The sequence below is a fragment of the Taeniopygia guttata genome, chromosome Z, assembly GCF_048771995.1.
Source record: "Taeniopygia guttata chromosome Z, bTaeGut7.mat, whole genome shotgun sequence".
NCBI classification, from domain to species: Eukaryota; Metazoa; Chordata; class Aves; order Passeriformes; family Estrildidae; genus Taeniopygia; species Taeniopygia guttata.
Window position 1 is genome coordinate 46,164,427 of NC_133063.1, and position 19,458 is coordinate 46,183,884.

The window sequence follows — 19,458 nt, forward strand, 5'->3', positions numbered from 1 at the left end:
TCCCCTTGAGGCTTCACCTCAGTCATCTGTCACCTCCTGCTTCACTTCCAGTGTGAGTACTCACCCTGGGGCTGAGATGTCCATCAAGGGTCCTGTGCACTACCTGTAGACCTGAGTCCCTTGCCTCAGTTTCCTTGCTTGACAAGCCAGGGAAGATCCCAGACATGAGGTAAAGGGAGCGTAAGGGCCATGAGAAACCTGGCAACAAATATAGCAGCATGGACACAAACAGGGGGGGTCTCTTCCCCATCTCTCCTCCCTGAGGTCACATTCTGTAAGCAGGGCAGAATCCATCCCCACACAGCACCTTTCCTGGCCCTGCCATGAACTTTCCTGCCATGTCCCTCATCACCATTTCAACAGGAGCATTTTGCTCTCCGGTTGGAAGCAGTTAACAGTAAAGTTGATGCAAATGCTGCTCTGAGCAGCTCCAATACCCATTCCATGAGGTGCCTGGGGACAGACCTCCCCATGTAATCTCAGCTCTGCATCTAACAGCCTCATGGGGAAGACTGATCTGCCCTGACTCACTCTCAGCTCCTGAAGAGCCCTATGGATGTGGTGTAAGCAGGGATGTAGGTGGAGGACAGGCTCAGCTTACACACATGGTGGCAGAGCCCCACGAGTGCCCTTGCCACACCTGGCTATGGCATCTGCTGGAGGCAGAGCCTTTTGGCAGCCATGTGGCACTTCCCTGCCTCATGTGGGGATTGCTCTGCTCCAAGAAGGACTGCTCCTCAGAGGTCTGGTGGAGCCAAAGTCCCTGGATTTGTAGGAAGCTGCCACGTGCATCCAAGCAGATCCCACAGTGCTGTGCTGGTGCCATCAGTGGCCTAGCCAGCTCACAAGCACAAGTGCCCTGGGAGAAGCAGATGACAGAATAAAGGGAAACTTTCCATTCCAGTGCCCCCAAAAGGACATTATAATTTCCATTCCCTGTGTCATCTTGCTTCCTTGGTTATGTGGCGTTAAATTAGGGCTCTGGTTCAGTTACGGCTCATTACAGGCTTGCGTGTGGCTTTGTTACAGCGTGCTCAGAAGCACCAAAGGAGCTGAGCCAGTGTGAAAGTCAAAGTCTTGGGGACAGTTTGGTGACCAGGAGCTGAGCCTTGCCTCAGGCTGATAAATTCAGCAAGGCCTAGACACAGTTCCCATGGGCCTGCAGGACATCAGTCAGGGTTTCTTCCTGTCCTTGCGAGTAGAGATATCAAAGGGCTTGGGATGGAAATGGATTGGTGGGAGGTGGCCTCAGCATCTTCTCTTCCCATTTGAGCAAAGCAGGTGCCTCTTTTGCTCGTCTTGAGGACCTTTGTGTGGTGCTGTATGTTACACCAAGTGCCAAAGGGAGGAGTTTGAACACTGTCAGACAGCAAAACAGCTTTTCTGCAGAAATAGCTAAATCTTGAAATACCTTGAGCAGCTGTGTTTATCCCAAGGCTCTCATTCAGAGAGATGCTCTGCTGTGATGTGGGCCATTACTGCAAACATCACTCGCAGTGCCCAGACCAGAGCCACAAAGGGTGCTGCTCATCTGTTGGCATCAATATAAATCAGCACTGTCCCACCATGCAGCTGATGGACTCTGTAAATAAAACAACCTGGGCTCATCCCAGTGCTCAGAACAGCTCAGAACAGCAGTGGGGCTCTCTTCTTGGGAACAGAGGGGTTTCCAAATATCCTTGTCCCCATCCTCCCCCCAGGACAGCTTTCATCTCAGCAGAGTCCTCCGTCAGTTTAGGAAAGCTGTGTTCCATCGAGGTTGTTTGAGGCTGCGAGGAGGGAGGACACGGGGATTCCCCGGGGAGTTCTTTGCGTGTTGTCATTGCTCAGCAATGCCCACGTTTGCTAGAAAAGCGCAGTGAGATCCATGTGGGCTAACAACTTTCCCCGTCTTGTGCGCTGGCATTTCTTCAGCGCTGAAGGGAAGGTGTGTGTTTGTAATTGCTGCACCCGCGGCCATTAGCAGGGCTGATTCAGCGGGAGGAGAATTGATCCGTTCTAAGTGGGGAGAGAGGAAATCTGGCAGTCTTCTTCCTCCGATGCTGAGTGCTACTCCTCTGGCCTTCGGAGAGCACGGAGAGCAGAGGCTGTGCTTTGAGGATGTCAAGAAGAGCCAGTACAGCAGCTTCCTGCAGGCTGTCTCCAAGCATGGTCAGGGATGTTCCTTTCTCTTTGCTCTGCTGCAGTGTTGGAGGCTCTCCTGAGCTCACCTGCCAGACTGTGCCAACTTCCTGCTCACCTGTGCTTGGCAGCTGCTTTCTGGGGTGCCCAGAGCCATGCTGCACAGAGAGGAGCTCCCCAGCCCCAAAGCAGGGGTATCGCACCGACTCCAGAGACAAGGCAAGATGCAGCAGGCTGGCAAAGGGGAAGGCTGTGACTGAAAGGCAACACTTCATGATAGAAGTGACTGTGGGGATGCTGTTTTGGAGAAATCCCATGGTGTAGATGCTCAGCTGCAGGAGGGCTTGGTGGGCTCAGTGTAGCTTGGAAAATTCCTCTGCTGCAGCTGTGTCTTCCATGATGCAAACCTGGAGAGCCTAAGCCTGGTTACTCACTTTCCCAAAGTGCCAGAACTCTGTTGAGAGCAATGCTGCAGGCCACAGCACAGCAGAAACATGTTCTGCACAAAGCAGTGAGTGGAATTTGTGCCTTCAGCAGGGACATTGTCCTCTGCCAGGCCTGGAAAGCTCCTGCTGCGCCCAAACAAGCGAGGGCTGAACTGGGCAGGCTCTTTCCCTTGTGCTGTGTGATTTTTCTCAAGATGCTGGTAGTTTGCTTTAGCACTCAGGCAGGGAGCCCCTAGCACGCTTGGGACAGGTGCTAGGGGAATGTGAGAAGTGCTTTTCCTCCTTGCCCATGCTGAGGTGTGCATCAGGGCTGGCACAGAAGTGTGTCCAGGCACAGGAGAGCCCCAGTGAGAAGTTAACAGCACACCTGGGAGCCCTGACTCACTTCTCCCCACCAGGTTAGAGGCTCTCAACACCCAACTGTCCTCCTGGGAAAAGCCATTTGAGTGCAAAAGGGGTCATCCCTGCTCCTCTGGCTGCCTCTAGCCAGGAGCACCTGCATGGGATGGGCACGATGGGGCTGTTTTGGGGAGGTCTGGACATCTGCACACTGGACAGCTGTCTTGCATACCTGGCACCTACCTACAGCTTGGGGGCATAGCTTAGAGGGTGGTCCAGTCCCATGGGGCTAAGAACTTCTGGAAGAGAGAGGCCACTCCCATTCCCATGCAAACACTTCATCAGTGTCCTTTCCCAGCTCATAGGAGCTTTCACACATCTCATGGCACCTTGGGCTTGAAATATGATGATAAGCAGGTGCATCCCCCTGTGGATCAGCTTCCAGTGAGGAGTGAGAGCTCAGACACAGCACTCCAGCAGCCCTCCTTGTGCTGGACCCTTCCTCATCCCTGCTTTCCTCCCTGCTCACAGTTCTATCCTGTTTGGTTTTTTTGCAGGAGAAGAAAGGCCAGGAGGTGAAGAAAGGACCCGAGGTGGAAATAGCAAAACTGGAGAAGCTGCTCAGCCTGGTGAGAGAGCCAGGGAGCAAGGAAGAGCAGTGAGGGGGAAAGATGACTCTGTGGGCAGCCTCTAGCCAAACAAGCTCGGCTTTGATCGGTGGCTGCTTGGCATGCAAGCCACGGGCCTCTGCTGCCCACTTGTTGCACAGCAGAAACACTTTTCCTCTGTGCCCAAATAAATCGAGGTGCTGGGAGAGCTGTGGTATGCAGTCATTTCTGGGTTAGACAAATCTCACCATGCTCGGCCCTCCGGAGCCACAAGGCCCTTGACTTTCCCAAGCCTTGGCTGGGCTTGCACCAGAGAGAGCCCCATGGAGGGCAGGAGTGGGACTGGAAGAACTTCAGGGCTGCAGTTTCATGGCAGCCAGTTCCACTGTGTGAGTGGTGACCAGAGAGACTGAGCTCTGAGCTGTAGAGCCCCCAAGAATTTGTGCAAGTCAAATGGAATACCACACCTGGATTTGGGGGCAGTAGCCTAAGCCAGATGGTACCTGGAAACCAGGCCTGGTGCCCCAGGACTGTGGGAGAGACATTCCATGCCTCCAGACAGCACATGGCAGCAGCTGCCAGTCACCATCTGTGGGAAGCTCACAGCTCCCCTCTCCCCTCTCCCTCACCCCAGTGTGGGGCTGGAGTGCCTCTGCCCAGCTGGTGCCTGTGGAACTGCTGGGCAGCAGCATTTGCAGAGCCTTCCACCGCTCTGTGCAGCAGAGGAGTAGCTGCTGTGTGGCTGCAGTGGCAGCAGCAGCAGCAGTGGCCTTACAGCATGCTGATGAGCAGTGGCTGTCACCAACAGATCTTTGTGCACAGCTCCCAGGCCTGGACTAAAGCCACCAGACAGGTGTGGTGGCAGGTGTCCTCCATATGCTCAGCTGGCCTGTCTCCCACAAGCATCCTTGGAAAGTTCGGCCACAGCTTGGAAACCCTCTGTGCCTCTGGCACAAAGGTTGGGGTATGCTCCCTGCTGACTCCGACATGCCCCAGGCAGGCAGGAAATACACAGTCAGGTTTCACCCAGCCACTGACAGATGTGGACATGAGCCCTTCCTAATCACCATCCCTGAGCAAACCACCCACAGTCCTCCAGAGACATTGGTCCCCAGGACAGCCACTCCTCAGCCCACCAGGATGGCAGGATGTGCTACCTCCCCCTGAATTTTCCAGGCACTGGGTAGAGCTCAGAGACACAATGTGGGTCCTACAATCCATTTATTAGTCTAGTAAAAACAAGGCTGCAAAGGGATGTGTTTGCTACACCTGACACGGGGAGGAGCCACAGGCTCTGCCAGGCTTGGCCAAGCCTCTGCAGGAACCCTGACTGGCATCCCTCCCACCCCACCCTTCTGTCCCCTTATTGCAGTGGCTATGCCAGCGGTGACTGTGGCTATTGCTCAGCTCTAGGAAAGGCAAGGCAGAGCCCTCCAAAACCCACAGCACCCACTGGCAGGGTAGGGGATGCAGCTGTCAGGCTTGCAGACAAGCCAGATGACAGCATCCCTCTCCACAGAGCCACTGTGATCCCCAGGGAACAGGCAGGGTCAAAGAACTTTCAAAGCTATTTGTCCAGGCACCCTCATCTCCCCAGGAAAACCCACACCAGGCTGCTCTCAGCGGGACCAGGGGTGCCTGCAAGGGCACATCTGCTGCTCACAGGCAGGGTGAATACTACGGCTGACCTCGGCTGGAAGCAGGCTGGGGGGAGGGCAGGGATATGCACCCAGCGAGGAGGAGGGTCGTTTGCCTAGCAGCGTTGGTGCTAATGCTGCAGGGGACTGACAGACAGGCCGGGGATGATCAGGCAGACCGTGCAGGCCTTCTTGTGCCTCATTAAATCCGCTGCTTGGTCAGACATCTGCCAAAGGCCCACCTGAGGCTGAGGGCACATGGCACCCAGGGCCACCCCCGCGCATCTGGACTGGCAACACCCTGCTCTGCCAGCAGGGCTGGGGCTGCTCAGGTTTCCCTGGGCATACCCTGCCATGGGGCAGCCAGCCTGCTCAGGAAGAAGCACTTGTGCCAGTCCTGCTGCCTCCCTTCTCCAGACGCCCAACCAGCTTTGCTCAGGTCTGTCACATCGTGTCACTGTCCCAGGCCATGAGCACCAGAGAAGAGCACACAAGCTCTTCCCAAACGAGGGGTGCGCTTGAAGGCAGAGCTCTTACTGTGCTCAGTGGCCGCTGGGACAGGCATGACTGTCCCTATAGCATATCCCACCTAGTTGTCCCTCTATCCCCATCATCACTGTGGGCACTCGCAGGAACGTCACACACCAAAACCACAAAGGCAAAGGACTGTGCTCCCCATCACAGCCCCTGTAAGCAGTTGGGTGTCCCCTCAGCTTTCATTGTGCCTGGTCCAGCACTCGAGTCGCAGCACAGGCATCCAGTCTGGCAACTCCTTTGACACAGCCGGATACCCCAGTCCCCAGGCAGATCAAGGCTGCAGCAGGTACTTCTCTTCATTCCTTGATTCATCCACATCAGAAGCTGGGGTCTTCTTGGGACATGAGGGGGTCCTGCAGGCTTTGCAGAGGATGAGGAAGAGGATGAGGATGAGCAACACAATGACACAGTTAAAAGAAATTGCCACAATCGCTCCGGTGGAGAGAGCAGCCGCCATGGCCACAGTCCCGCAGGAATCGGCAGGTCCCACAGCCTGGTCTCACGCTTGGAATGCCAGGGCAGCAATGGAGTGTGCAGCTTCCACCTACTGGCATTGGCCGGGGACAAAGGGGATGGCCATGGTGCTGGCGGTGGGATTGGGATGGGGCCAGGCTGGCAGCGGGACAGTGTCACCCCATCAGTTCGGCCGCTCACTGCTGTGTCCCGGGCTGCACCACACCACAGGGAAGCTTTCTCTCAGCTGCCCCTGCAGGGCAGTGAGGACACAGAGATCACTTCGTTGTCTCCAGTCCCTGGAAGAAAGAAAGTAACAGTCACCGTGGGCATGCAGGGACAGGCTCTGCGAGCCCCTCAGGGTGCGCTGTGGGGATGACAGGGGACAGCTGTCCCAGGGTCCACGGGGCTCTGCTGGAGTTTGAAGGCTGCAGCAGCCCCCAGGTCAGATGCTGTTTGCGGGACATTTCCAGCAGCCCTTTCCAGCCCTGGTTTTGCCCTCATCCCCTGCCTAGGCCACCAAGCTGGAGGTATCCCCGTCGCCTCACCCCAGCCCAAATTCTCCTCCCCGTGACTCTGGGTGACTCCGGAGAACCCTGGCCCTGCTCGGATCCCCTCTCCATCCTCCAGCTCCTTTTCCTGGCGGCGGGACGCCGCTGCAAGGTCCCTCATCCAAAACGGTGCCGGGGTCGGGGCCGAATGGCAGCAGGTGGGCGGACAGGGCAGCCCCCGTTGTGCTTTTTAGCGGGCTCGGGCAGAGCCCCGGCTGCAGCGTTCCCCGGGGCCTCTAATCCCCCGCCCGCCGCGGAGCGGGACAGCCGCGGAGCGGGACAGCCGCGGAGCGGGACGAACACGGAGCCCCCGGAACCGGACAGCAACAGGTCCTACCAACTCCGCCCTCCCGCCGCGGAGCTCCGGCGTTACGCACCTGCCTCCGCTTCTCCCCCGGCGTCGGATCCCGTTGCCGGCGGGAGAGCGGGCGGCGCTGCCGGGACCGGGGCCGCGCTGGGCGCGGGTTGGCGGCGGGGTCCCGGCTCGGAGCGACCCCGGCGCGGCCCCGCGGAGCGCTCGGAGCCGGCGCGGTCCCGCCGCGGCCGCCCGTGGGTGCCGCAGCCCCGCGCGCCGCCCGCGCCCTCCCGCCGGCATCGGGGGCGGGCCCTGCTGGCGTCGCGCCCCCGGCCCGCCATTGGTTACTCCCTCCGCCCGCCGCCCACCATTGGCCGAACGCCTCCCTCGGAACACGCCCCCTCGCCCGGCTCCCACGTGAGCGGCGGGGAGGGACAACGCCGGGCAGCGCGCGCTCTGCCGGCCCGGCCTGGGACCCGGTGCGGCACTGCTCGGCACTGCCCCGGTAACTACCCCGGTACTGCCCCGGTAACTACCCCGGTACTGCCCGGCACTGCCCCGGTAACTACCCCGGTACTGCCCCGGTACTGCCCCGGTAACTACCCCGGCACTGCCCCGGTAACTACCCCGGTAACTACCCCGATACTGCCCCGGCACTGCCCCGGTAACTACCCCGGTACTGCCCCGGTAACTACCCCGGTACTGCCCCGGTAACTACCCCGGTAACTACCCTGGCAACTACCCCGGCACTGCCCCGGTACTGCCCTGTACAGCCCCGGTACTACCTCGGTAACTACCCCAGCACTGCCCCGGCACTTCCCGGTACAGCCCTGACACTGCCCCGGTACTGCCCTGGTACTGTCGGTCTGTACTGCTCAGGTACTGCCCCAGTACTGCCCCGGTACTGCCGGCCATACTGCCCCTGTACTGCCCCAGTACTGTCCGTACTGCCCCGGTACTACTGTGGTACTGGCAGCCATACTGCCCCGGTACGGTCCCAGTACTGCCCCAATACTGCCAGCCGTACTGCCCCAGTACTGCTGCCTGTACTGCCCCGGTAATGCCCCCAGTACTGCCAGCACAACTGTCCCGGTACTCCGCTGCTGCCCCCGGTACTGCCCTCTCGCCACTGCAGCCCTGCCTCCAGTCCGGCTGCGCCTGCCCTCATGTGCTCCCTGCCCTGCCGTGCCCAGGGCCCACCGGCTGGCTCTCCCTGCTGCTGCCTGCCCTGCCCCTGCACACACACACAAACACATGGACACACACAAGAACACACGTGCAGCTGGTCCCACACACATCGGGGCTTGAGGATGCTGAGGATGGACTTGCCAGGGCTGGGCTGGGGTCCTTCCCAGGTCACAAGGGCTACAGGCAGGCTGGGGTGGGCTTAGACCCCATGACAACCCTGGGAGAGAAGGAAACAGGACATCTGGGGAAAATCAGTACCTGGGAATACAAGCAAGATCAGCCTCACCTGCACAGCCGACTTCCCCATCCTGCTGGTGGGGAAACTGAGGTACAGGGCAGCCTGACCCTGTGCACAGCTGCCAGCTTCCACACGGGCATTGGAGCCAGATAAGCCCTTGTGTAGGGCATCACCCCAAAGGATGCGCACTCTTACTGAAGGGTACAGATGTGGCACCTAAAGGAGATGGCTGGGAGACAGGAGAGGGGCTGGAGGGACCCTTGAGGTACTTCCTGGAGACCCACAGGGATCAGCACCTGCAACTGCTCTGTAAAGCCAACATCCAACCATCACACATACCTGGTGACACAGCTGCACAGCAGTGACATGGGGGTCTGTAGCAGCCAGGCATTGCCACATGGAGTGTCCCCACGGGAGAAGAGGCAGCTGGATGAAGGATAGGTGAAGGGCAGAGCTGTAAGGGAGCTGGGACTTCTCTCCACTGACCAGAACCCATGGGTTTGATGGTTGGGTACAGTCCTGAAAGGAGAGCCACCACGTCAGTTGAGGATAACTTCCAGTGAAACAAAAATAACAATCACTTTGCAGCTTTGATGAGGTGACTTTAAACGTGCCATGGCCATGAGAGAGGGTTACACAGGCTGCCTGAGATCTGGCTCTCAGCTCTCTACTAAGAGGATGTTTTGAATAAACAGACACATAGCCAGTTGAAATGTCATAAGCCATTTGATCAGACACTCAAGCATCTTCCTTGGCATTTATGGCTAATCTGCTAATTAGTCGAGAAAAGCAGTCTCCTCCTTAGATGTAAGGAGCAGCAGCTGGGAACAGCACAAAGATAAAAGAATAACTCTGCCCCGTCCCCAGGACTTGCATCTGCTGGCACAGTAGACAGGTCCAAGCGTTTCACTGACTACCTCCAGGTAGTGGGGCAGGAAGCAGCGAGACCTCCAGAAGGGGTGGAGGAGGCCTGCAAGCCTGGCACAGTCCTGGCCCCACTGGGCTCTTGTTTGGATGCGAAGCAGGTGTCTGTGCGCCACGCAGACTGGTGGAGTCTTGTCTGGTCGCACGGGTAACACACTGCACCTCTCCTGCTCCCCCTCACTTTGATAAAATCTCTTATTTTGATGCTCGTGTTGCTACTATTTAACTGACAGTGCAGAGTGCGGGTCCAGCTGGAGCTCCCTGCACAAGCACACGGGAAGCACAGGGAGTGCTCAGGACATGAGCCAGCTCTCTGAGGCAAGAGCTCAGCCTGTCACAGGAATAGCCCTTCTCTCTGGCCCAGAATTACTCACCAGACCTGTTCCAGAAGGGAAACTAGTGCACAAGAAAAGACGATACATCCTCTGCGTCACTCAGCAGAGTTCCAGACGAGTCTTTTTGAGGCTGCAGTTCCAGCCATTTTAAAGCAGAGAAAAACAATTAGCAAAAAACTTCAGAGGAAGAAACCGGAACCTTGATCTATTTTGGATGTGAAAAGAGGTTAATATTTGGATATTAACCTCCCCTTGGATCAGGGTCCATATACAGTCATGAGAGGAACAAACACAGACCAGCAGGAAGGCTGGAAGAGTAGAGCTTGAGCCAGCAGCCACAACTCCACCACCAATGCTTACAGGGTGACCTCCAGTGGGATGAGTAAGACATGACAAATATCCAAGTTACATGAAGTTACATCTTTATTTTAAAGTCATCTTTGTGCATTATCAAGGAGCACAAAGGGAAAAGAACAGGATCCTTTGGAGCTTCCCATTACCACCACCCCAGGACAGCTGCAGAGCCACAAGATTTCAGGCTGGTTACAACGCAAGTTGACTGCTGCCTGTTTGGAGAGAGAACCAGGACTGCCAGCTCTACTGAGCCAAGGAGCTACATGCACATGATGCCAGAGCTGTATCCTGGCAGTCCTACATTCAACCCCCTCAACAGGCTCAGCAGAAGGACTCTTCAGGCACAGAAATGGCTGGCCCAGCCCTGTGCCCTGCTGTCTGTACACTTCATGAGCCCAGGTGACGCAGGCAGCTGCCTGGGGATTCCAGATCAGGTCCTGTCTCCCCTCCGTACTCGTCAGAGCAACCTGCACCTGGCACACAGACAGGTGTCTGTCCTGCTGCCTGAGCTGCTGCACGCCCAAGCACGTGAAACCACACTGGGCTAGCAGCCCTTCTATGGGGCTCACTGACAGTACACCAACCGTTCTTGCTCAAGAGGCAATTCCCATCTTCTATGATCCCCTAAGGAGCACAGCCTGGCAGCCTCCGGCAAGGGAACTTGTCAAAACATATTTTCAGACGGCTATCATCACACCCAGTTTAACAGTCCGCTCCTCCTGCCCTCCCCTCACACCTCTGTGAACCCCTGTGTTCAGCAGCAGCCGTGCAGCCACAGCCCCGGGCTGGTCTCTGCAGCTCCCCTGAACCACGTGCGGAGCTGCCGCCTCAGGGCCCCCACGGCATTCCCCCAGTGGAGCGAGGGTGCTTCCCTGTGCTGGCAGCTCCCCGGCCTCCACCCTGCTTCCTCTTCATCTGGCCCTGCGATTCTGCTTTCAATGTCTCAGTCCAGAAGGCATCAAAAGATCCTGGGGCCTGGTATCCCGGCTCCTGAGGATCCAGGGCATCTTTGCTCAACAGGACACATATGGCAGGAATGTTTCTCTTCACTGTCAAGGCATCGAGGCCTGCCTCAGGCACAATGGGTTCCCAGATTTCTTCAATCTGTTTGAAGAGCACTTTGGTGATCTGGTGCAGCTCCTTGAGCCTTCGTTTCATGATTTCCACACAGGTGATGGTCTTGCTGACAGCCTTGCCTGAGCCAGTGAAAAGAATCTGCCTCACTGAGTCCTGCTCCATCTTGCTCATGGCATAGCCCATCAGATTCCTAATTTTGCTCCCATCCTTCACCTTCATTTCAATAATATCAGCAGGCAGGTCAGTGAAAGGAGGAGGACAAGGTTTCTCCACAATTTTGGTCTTCTTATAGTTCTCCATTCTGCAATGCTGAAAAGGAAAACAGACCCATGAACACCCAGCCCACTCTAGTTGCTGCCCAAAGAAACTATCATCACAGCCACAAGCTTTCCTCTGAAGGGTGCTCTGAACTATCAGGGTTGGAAATCCTGGAAAGGGACAACCAAAATATTAGCCCAGTCCTCTTAAGGACATACCTACAATATGAATGATACCACAGGGCAGCCTGAGCTTTGGCAAGCAGGCTGTGAATAAAGCAGTGTTAGTGTTGTGGGCTTAAGCATGGTGACATGAAAAACACTGCTGTGTCTCAAGAGAAGACAGAACAAAAAGTGAGCTGGGGTGACTGACGACAGAACTCGGGGATGCTGGCCACACCTGCACCAGAACATGCACAGGACGAATTCAAGCTCAGTTTACATGCAGCAGGTCGTGTACAAATACAGGCTCATGGAGACCTGACCAGTCTAGCTGAGGATAAAAGACTGCATGTCACAAGGGAGATGGCAAGCCAGGGGTTGCAGGAATAAAAAAATGTTTCCTCGAGGGAAAGACAGAAAGGCCAGGCCTCACAGCTGCCATCTCTGCCAAGGCAGATGCCATCCTGACCTAAGTCTGCTTGACCCTGTGCAGGGCAGTCCACGTCCCCACCGCACAGCTCAAGGGGCTGAAGGTCGCAGTACTTAGTTACCCGCAGGCTCCTGAGTCCCGCTGCACTCAGACCCTGCACCCCGCACCGCATCGTCCTCAGGCACACGGCAGAACGGAGACCCCGCTCCGAACCCTGGGAGCACACGAGGCCCGAACCCTCACACGGCCGCCGCCGCCACCGGTGCCTGGGGCCCCGGGAGGAGCCGGACCAGCGCGGTGGGATGCGGGAATGCCGGGTGGGAGTCAGGGAGGCCCCGGTGGGGCGTGGGGAGCCCTCGCTCACCTGCGGCCGCCTCAGCGCGCCCCTCGACACAAGATGGCGGCCGGCGCCGGGCGCGCGCAAGCGCGAGGCGGGCGGGCGGGCCCGAGGGCTGGGCACGCCCGCCAATGGCGCCGCGGGCGCGCAGCAGGGCGGGGCGGGGCGGGGCGGGGCGGGGCGAGCTGCGGGCCCGCCCAGCGGCACGGCCGCGCTGCCGGCACCGCGCGCTGGCGCGGCGTCCCCGCCCGCCGGGGGACCCGCACCTCAGTCCTCGGGCAGCTGCAGGGAGCGGCGCTTTTCCGACAGCTTTGCCGGCTGCCCCACCGTGGTTTGACAGCCAGCGAGGTTGCTGATCAGAGACAGCTCTGGGACCGGCGAGCTCTTCTGCAATTCCTGCGGGCATTCTGCCCCGTTCCTGCAGGACTCCCAAGGTCACACTCAGCTGGGCAGTGTTTCAGCAGCCTGAAGGGTTTGAGACCCTTGCAAAATTATGGCCTTGGAAACTCCATGCTACAGTCAGACCAGGCAAGGCATGGCCTATGCCTCCCTCTGGAAAGGCAAAGACCCAAAACGGGCCTTAGACTGCAGCAGCCTCAGGAAAGCAGAGACAGGATAAAGGCAAAAACTGCTGTCTTCTCTCAGCACACAGATAGGAGAACAGCAAGGCAGAAGAGTTCCATAAGACCAGATTCTCCTGGGCAGACAACTCACACAAACAGGAAGAGTGTGGAAATGGTTTCCCTGCCCTTGGCTGAAGGCTGAAAGGAACCACTGCCCGTTTCCTGGAGGCTGCAAAGAGATCACCGCCTGGGGAAAAATCCTCAGTCTGTGCCAGGAGCAGTCCTCACACCGACAGAGAGACAGACAACCCAGTTAGCACTCCAGGACTTTACTATGGCCCACAGTAAGCACAGAAATGGGGTTTTGAAATACATTAAAACTGAGATGCATTTCAGAGAAATAAAAGATTTGCAAACAGTGGCAGATTAAGAAGCAGTGTGGCTTTGACTGGTGGCGGCAGAGCTCTGCACAGAGCTGGGTGCTCCACGATCCTGCCGTGTCACTTCAGCATGCTCGCACCAAGCAGGAAGGAGCTGAGACCAGCAGGATGCAAGCTCTGCCACAGGGGCTCTGGTCATGCCATGCTCCCAGCTCTGCCATCACTCTGCCACAGGTTTTGCTTGTTTGGCCACTTCCAGACGTGTCAGGATTTCATTCCACTGCACAAACTGCTTGGAGAGCAGCAAGGTCTGGACACGACACTTAAGGAAAGTTATGTGGAAACTGCGAGGAAGAAACCTAGGTCAGAGCATCCTGACAGCACCATTACAATCCTGATTCCTTAGGAGAAGCCCAGGGCACCAGGGCACTTCATGGATTCACTCCACCCAGTGGCTGAGCCACTGCACAGCCCCATACACCCATGGGAGTCCAGGAGGTACTTTGTGAACTCCACACACTACCACCATGCAAGGGCTTTCTACACAGCTTCCCTACCCACTGTGGCTTTGGGATGTGCCTTAGCACTGGGATCATACACAGCCAGGACAGGGACATAGGTGTCACCCCATCAGAAAGGCTGTTAAACCCCAGGCTGGAGACGCAATGGGATCAGACAGGGGAAGGAGTCAGTTCAGGAGTTCCAGGCATTTCAAAGGATACCATTTTGTTGTAATCCTCAAGGAGTGTCTTGACACTGTCAGTGAGATCGTGACGCTTCTCCTGTGAAGAGGGGAGCCGCAGTGCATGACCAATAAATAAGGTGAACAACATTCCTCCCTTCTCAGTCCATGCCAGCACGGCAGGAAACTCATCCAAGGCCAGCACTGAGATCAGTGCTCAGGCCCTGGCTGTGGTGCTCACTGCAGCTGGACAGGTTTCCACAATTAAGAGAAAAGTGACAAACACTGGTCCCATGAAGCAGCAAAACCCCCAGGCTTGCACTGCTGCCTGCCTTTCCTCAGTATCCAGGCTTTGCTTGCCCCAGAACAGAAACTCACAGCAAAATGCTGAAAGAGACCATTAGGAACTGCCCAGGCTGCTGACTGACAGCTCCAAGAGTGCTCATACAGGGAGGGAAAAGGTGAAGGGACAGGTTGACAGTGTCAACAATGTTCCAGAGAGTAGGACACTGGAGGAGAGCAATGCTTCACCTCAGTGTCTCAGTAAAAGGGGGAATACAAGATGGTTAAACCAAATGTCCCTTACTGTGTGTCACTGAAAGCTGTTTTGAGCAGGGTATGGTGGGCAAATTTCCAACTTGGACGAAATTCACAGAAATCCTGGCTCCTTTTTCCCCTTGGAGTGCTTAAAACTTTTTTAAGATCGTAGTATGAAAATTCAGATTGCAAAGAATTGCCATAAATGAGCAATTCAAGCAATTACAAATACTGGGTGTCAGTACAACCACTTGTAAAAGGTTCCTAGGCCCTTCTAGTCAATATTATAGGAATATTCACGGTACCTGCTGCTGTATGTGGATCTGTGAGAGCCTCTGCAGTTTGGCTGCATGGTCAGGAACCGCTGGAAGCACAAAAGAGAAATCAGTTTGCGTTGTTTTACAGCACATGGGATTAGCTCCCAAAGTAAAGCCCAGTCTTCCTCCATGAACACAGCATGGCAGAACTCCACTCGCTGAGTGCAAGTGTCCCACACTATAGATAAAACTCAGAGAGGATAAAAAAAAAAATATGTAACTATCCTGCACATGGCACGAGCTCAGGGATGCCCACAGCGAGGGCTACTCAAGAAATACACTGGAGTAAACCACTGGCCAGAACAGAGATATTCTGGATGTAAAACAGCTCACAGGAAGGAATGACCTGCCAGGCTCCACCCTCTCTGCCACAGTGCTCTCTTTAGCCTGCTTCACAAGCTACTCTATCACCTCCATGACTTTGCAAGGGAGACTAGGGCAGCATGAGGCAGGAGCAGACTAAGTTTGTACTCAGTTTACTCTCACACCACTAAGCTGTCTTCTTCTCTAGTCTCAGACTCAAGAGAAGAGAAAGCAAGCAGGACAGGCCACAGCTTAGCAGGTGGCATTTGCAGCTCCAGCTTGCAGAACATGCATACCTTGGATACTGGTGCTGTCCAAGATAGGCTGGAGGTTCTTCACTTGCTCCAGAAGGGCTGCACGGGCAGGAATAGCCTGTTCCTCTGGTTGTGTGGGGACAAGAAGCAACATCAGTAAACACAAAACACTGCTCTGGCTTTTCACTAGTGGTAATTTTTCCAGCTGATCTGTCTTTACAGAAAGGAGCTAGTTCATGATTTTTCATCACTTTTGTGCTGCTCATCCCTGGGTCTTGACTGACACCAATTTCAGGCAGGAGAATCTCCACCAAGTTCTAATGATAGGACAAGGAGTGTACAAATTGAAAGAGGGGAAATTTAGGCTGGATATTAGGAGAAGATTCTTTACTGTGAAGGTGGTGAGGCACTGGCACAGGCTGCCCAGGAGGATGTGGATGCTCCATCCCTGGCAGTGTTCAAGGAAAGGCTGGATGGGGTCTGAGCAACCTGGGAAAGTTGGGGAGGGTGGATTGGGACTGTATGGTCCTTAAGTTCCCTTCCACCCCCTTAACATTCCATGATTCAATGGAATTCCATTCACAGATTATACTGGTCACAGGTTGATCAAACTCCTTGGGTCAAGAGAGGACAAGGATAGGGGATGTCAAAATACACCCAATTGTCCCAGCCTGGAGAATACTGAAGTGGGGTAAGGAAACCATTCTAGCTCCAGCTTTTCTTACTACTCTTTGATTAATTTGGGGCTAAAGTGAATGATCAATACAGGAGAGATCAGAGCTGACAAAACTGCAGTGTGACTGTGCACAAGGGAGCACCGAGGGTGACAGACACCCTTGTACAAACCGTCTCTCTGATACCTCCACAGGGCCTGCCGTGCCACATTTTACCAATGAAGAAAAGAAATCCATCCTGACCCATCTTAGCTAAAGGACGCTTTTTTTGCAGTGCTACAAAAGCCTCCTGTTTCCCCTCGTCTCATCCCATACCTGCCAAGATGAACTGCAGCTTCATAGTGTCTGGAACAGCCATCCTGTCAATGTACTGGGGGTCAAGGTATTTTATTATATCTTCAACTGGAGGGATAAATAGGTTTGGAGACAAAAAGTAGGGAGATGTTATGGCATTCACAAGACCAGCATTTCATGCAGAGCAGATCCTGACATGGGCAGATGGAAATTGAGCAAATAACAGGCTCCAGCCGCCCATTTCCCATCCCGACTGCTGAGCTGGAGGATCGCAAGCACATAAACCTCTCCCAGTTACTTATTTCTGCGCCAAAGAAACTGAAATAAGCGCCCAAGCCAAAAAGGTGTGGGGAAGGTATTTTTGTTTAGAGCAGTGAAACTGTTTGGAGCTCTCTCCTCCCGCCCTCTGCGATCCCTCCCGTTCCGCAACAGCCGCTCACTTTTCTTAAACAGGATTTTGATCCTCTCCCTCTTGCCGGCGATATTGTTCAGCGCCACCTGCACCTTCACCAGCTCGTCCGCCACCTGCAGAGGCACAGAGGGAGGGGAGGGGGCTGTCAGGCCCCGCCGGGCAGCGGCACCCCAGGCCCCGCCGGACCGCACCAAACGGCCGCTCTCCGCAGCTCCCCCCCAGCACCTTTTGCGGCCCGCAGCCGCCGAGGCCGACGCGTTGTTCCAGCTCTTCCAGCCGCCACTGCAGCCGCCGCAGCTCCGCAGCGCCCGCCGCCATCTTTGTGCCGGGCGGAAGCGGCCGCGCCTCACTTCCGGCGCGCCCCGGCGGTTGCTATGGCGGCGCGTTGCTAAGGACCGCGGTTGCCATGGAGACGGGAGGGGAGGCCGCGTCTGGCGCCGCGGAGCCCCTCTCAGAGGATGCGGCGCGGTCGATGGCGATTTGCACTGCAGAGGGAGGCGTGCAGCCCTCCCGCTGCCTCGGAAGGCAGTCGATGGCCGCTTCATTCCGGCGTGGTCCTCCAGGAAAGGGGCGCTCAGATGTATTAAAAGGAATTGATATAGCGATCCGTGTGGATGCAGGCCCTTTGAAATGCGGGAGGCTGCCACCGGCTTTCCCCCAGGCCTCTGTGTGCCCGCGCTCACCTTTCTGTTATTGACTGCCACAGGTGACACTCGTGAAGAAGAGAACTACTAATGAATGGTGCAGCAAACACCAGCCGTGCCACTGGCTTCAACTGGCACTCACAATTACACAGATTTTTGACAGGGATAAAATTAATTCATTGTAGCTGCATCTGCCACAGAAAAAAAATCCAGCGGGTTTCCCAGCTACATAGCAAAAAGTATCTGAGGGTGCTTTAGGCAGACGGTGGCCAGCAAGTCAAGGGAGGTGATCCTGCCCCTCTACTTAGCCCTGGTGAGGGCACGCCTCAAATGCTCTGTCCCTTTCTGGGCTCCTCAGCACAAGAAAAACAAGGAGCTACTGGAGAGGGTCCAGCAGAGGCCACAAGGATGATCTGGGGTCTGGAGCATCTCTCTTCTGCGTATAGGCTGCTGGAGATGGGCCTGTTCAGTCTGGAGAAAAGACTGAGGGGATCTCATGAATGCATATAAATATACCAAAAGTTGGTGTCAGAGGGCACGGTGCCAGACTCTTTCCAGTGGTGCCCTGTGACAGGATGAGGAGCAATGGCCATAAAACAGAAGGAAGGACTTCATTATCCTGAGGGTGGCAGAGCACTGGAACAGCAGTGCAGGGAGGCTGTAGAGTCTCCTTTCTGGAGGCATTCCAACCCCACCTGGATGTGTTCCTGTGTCACTTGCTCCAGGTGACCCTGTTTTAGCAGGGGGGTTGGACTGTGTGATCTCCAGGGGTCCCTTCCAGCCCTGATGATTCTGTGATTCTGTGAATTTTCAAAGCACATTCTGATGTCATTCTCTGTATCCCAGGGCTCAGTCCCATCTTGTACTGATGACTTCAGCAGTGCCAGGATGAACATGGGCCTGGGTATTGCACTGCCATAGCCCAGGCAAAAGGGAACATTAAGTCAAGGTTCCAGGCCACTCTTTAGATAAAAACCATCTGCCAGCTGCAGGTATTTTGCTAACATCACCGATAATGTGAGAGGCATGGCTTTAAGGAACCCTCCCATTGCCCTTTGCTGAAAGCTAAACCCACTGTGCCCTGAAAAATCATTGTCCTTACAGGTACATTCCTACTGAGCACTGTACAGGTCTATCAGGGTGCAGGAGGGAGCTGTGGGGTGGCCCAGTGCCTCAGCAGCCCTTATGCTCCCCCAAATCACCTGCAGGAGCCATGCAGAGCACTTAGGCAGCAGGGGAAGGCTGAGGCTTCTTGTATGCTGCCTTTTCTTCCAAGGGATCGATAACTGGGATCTTCAGAGGGTGAAGAGCTGAGATTTGTTCCACAAAGGCAACAAATAGAAATGGCTTCATTAGCAGAAGCACCTGGGGGCCGCAGAAGGGGCCAGGGGCTGCAGGAGGGCCAGGGTCTGTGCACACAGCGATGGTCTGTGTTTAGAGGGCACCATCTCTACTGTGGCCTGAGCCCAGCATGATGGACAATGCCCCAGACACACAAATACCTGTACTAGAGGGTCCCAGACCACCCAGTACCCTGAGCTGAGAAACTCAGGCAGTCCTGGGCCTCAGGCACTGGGGGCTTTGGGACTATCCCCATCCACCCTTTAGAGTTCCGTCCAGTTTGCAAGCCTGGGAATGGAGCTGCAGCTACAGCACTGATTGCCCACAGCCCAGCACATGGAACCTGTTCCCTGCTCCCTGGCAATAGAAGCAGGCCTTTGACCACATCCCCTGGAGCCTGCAGGGGCACACAGATTCAATCACTTGCCCTCGGCTCAGTGCTGAAACTGGATTCAATGCTCCATCGGCTGGGCTGTATTGTCCCCTCATCCTCCAACTTCTCTCTCCTGCTCAATTACAGTCCCTGCAGGACATGGGGAAGCAGGCATCAATCACGGCTGGTTACTCAGGTGACAGCAGCTGTGTCCCCAAGCTCCCCAGGGAGTACGGAAACACACATCACCCTCTGAGCCTGGTAATGAGTGGGGACGGGGCCCGCATGTGCCCTGCTGGTTCCCTGGGGCTGTGGTGCTCGATGAGCTGTGGCCAGCACTTCACGGCAGTGCAAAGGGACACAAGACTGCAATTAAGGCTGCGTCAATCCCACTC

General features: G+C 55.9%; 4 protein-coding genes across 7 annotated transcripts in view; 1 reads left to right on the plus strand and 3 right to left on the minus strand.

Annotated features, from left to right (window-relative positions):
* The window catches only part of DNAI1 (dynein axonemal intermediate chain 1), a 136,150-nt gene extending 132,430 nt beyond the window's left edge, over positions 1-3,720 (plus strand). For both annotated transcript variants that reach the window (XM_030258206.4, XM_030258207.4), the window contains exon 20: positions 3,464-3,720. In XM_030258206.4, coding sequence (XP_030114066.4) covers positions 3,464-3,568 — 105 coding nt within the window. In that variant the 3' untranslated portion in view covers positions 3,569-3,720. The remainder of the gene's footprint in view (positions 1-3,463) is intronic.
* A 2,099-nt stretch (positions 3,721-5,819) lies between these two features.
* Positions 5,820-7,231, minus strand: ENHO (energy homeostasis associated). The gene is made up of 2 exons (XM_012577592.5): positions 7,070-7,231; positions 5,820-6,440 (listed from the first exon to the last, which is right to left on the minus strand). The coding sequence occupies exon 2, from the start codon at positions 6,143-6,145 to the stop codon at positions 5,960-5,962; it is 186 nt and encodes a 61-aa protein (XP_012433046.1). The 5' UTR covers positions 6,146-6,440; positions 7,070-7,231; the 3' UTR covers positions 5,820-5,959.
* A 2,846-nt stretch (positions 7,232-10,077) lies between these two features.
* RPP25L (ribonuclease P/MRP subunit p25 like) lies at positions 10,078-12,436 on the minus strand. Of its 2 annotated transcripts, none has more exons than XM_012577590.5 (2): positions 12,317-12,436; positions 10,078-11,412 (listed from the first exon to the last, which is right to left on the minus strand). In XM_012577590.5, the coding sequence occupies exon 2, from the start codon at positions 11,401-11,403 to the stop codon at positions 10,855-10,857; it is 549 nt and encodes a 182-aa protein (XP_012433044.1). In that variant the 5' UTR covers positions 11,404-11,412; positions 12,317-12,436; the 3' UTR covers positions 10,078-10,854. The 2 variants fall into 2 exon arrangements, with proteins under 2 accessions (XP_012433044.1, XP_030114068.1); XM_030258208.4 differs by lacking the exon at positions 12,317-12,436 and adding an exon at positions 12,074-12,279.
* A 729-nt stretch (positions 12,437-13,165) lies between these two features.
* Positions 13,166-17,087, minus strand: DCTN3 (dynactin subunit 3). Of its 2 annotated transcripts, NM_001245191.1 has the most exon segments (8): positions 13,166-13,542; positions 13,955-14,014; positions 14,757-14,815; positions 15,368-15,451; positions 16,315-16,401; positions 16,734-16,747; positions 16,750-16,818; positions 16,931-17,053. In NM_001245191.1, coding segments are annotated over 3 exon segments (171 nt in total). In that variant the 5' UTR covers positions 17,024-17,053; the 3' UTR covers positions 13,166-13,542; positions 13,955-14,014; positions 14,757-14,815; positions 15,368-15,451; positions 16,315-16,401; positions 16,734-16,738.
* Between the last annotated feature and the right edge of the window lie 2,371 nt (positions 17,088-19,458).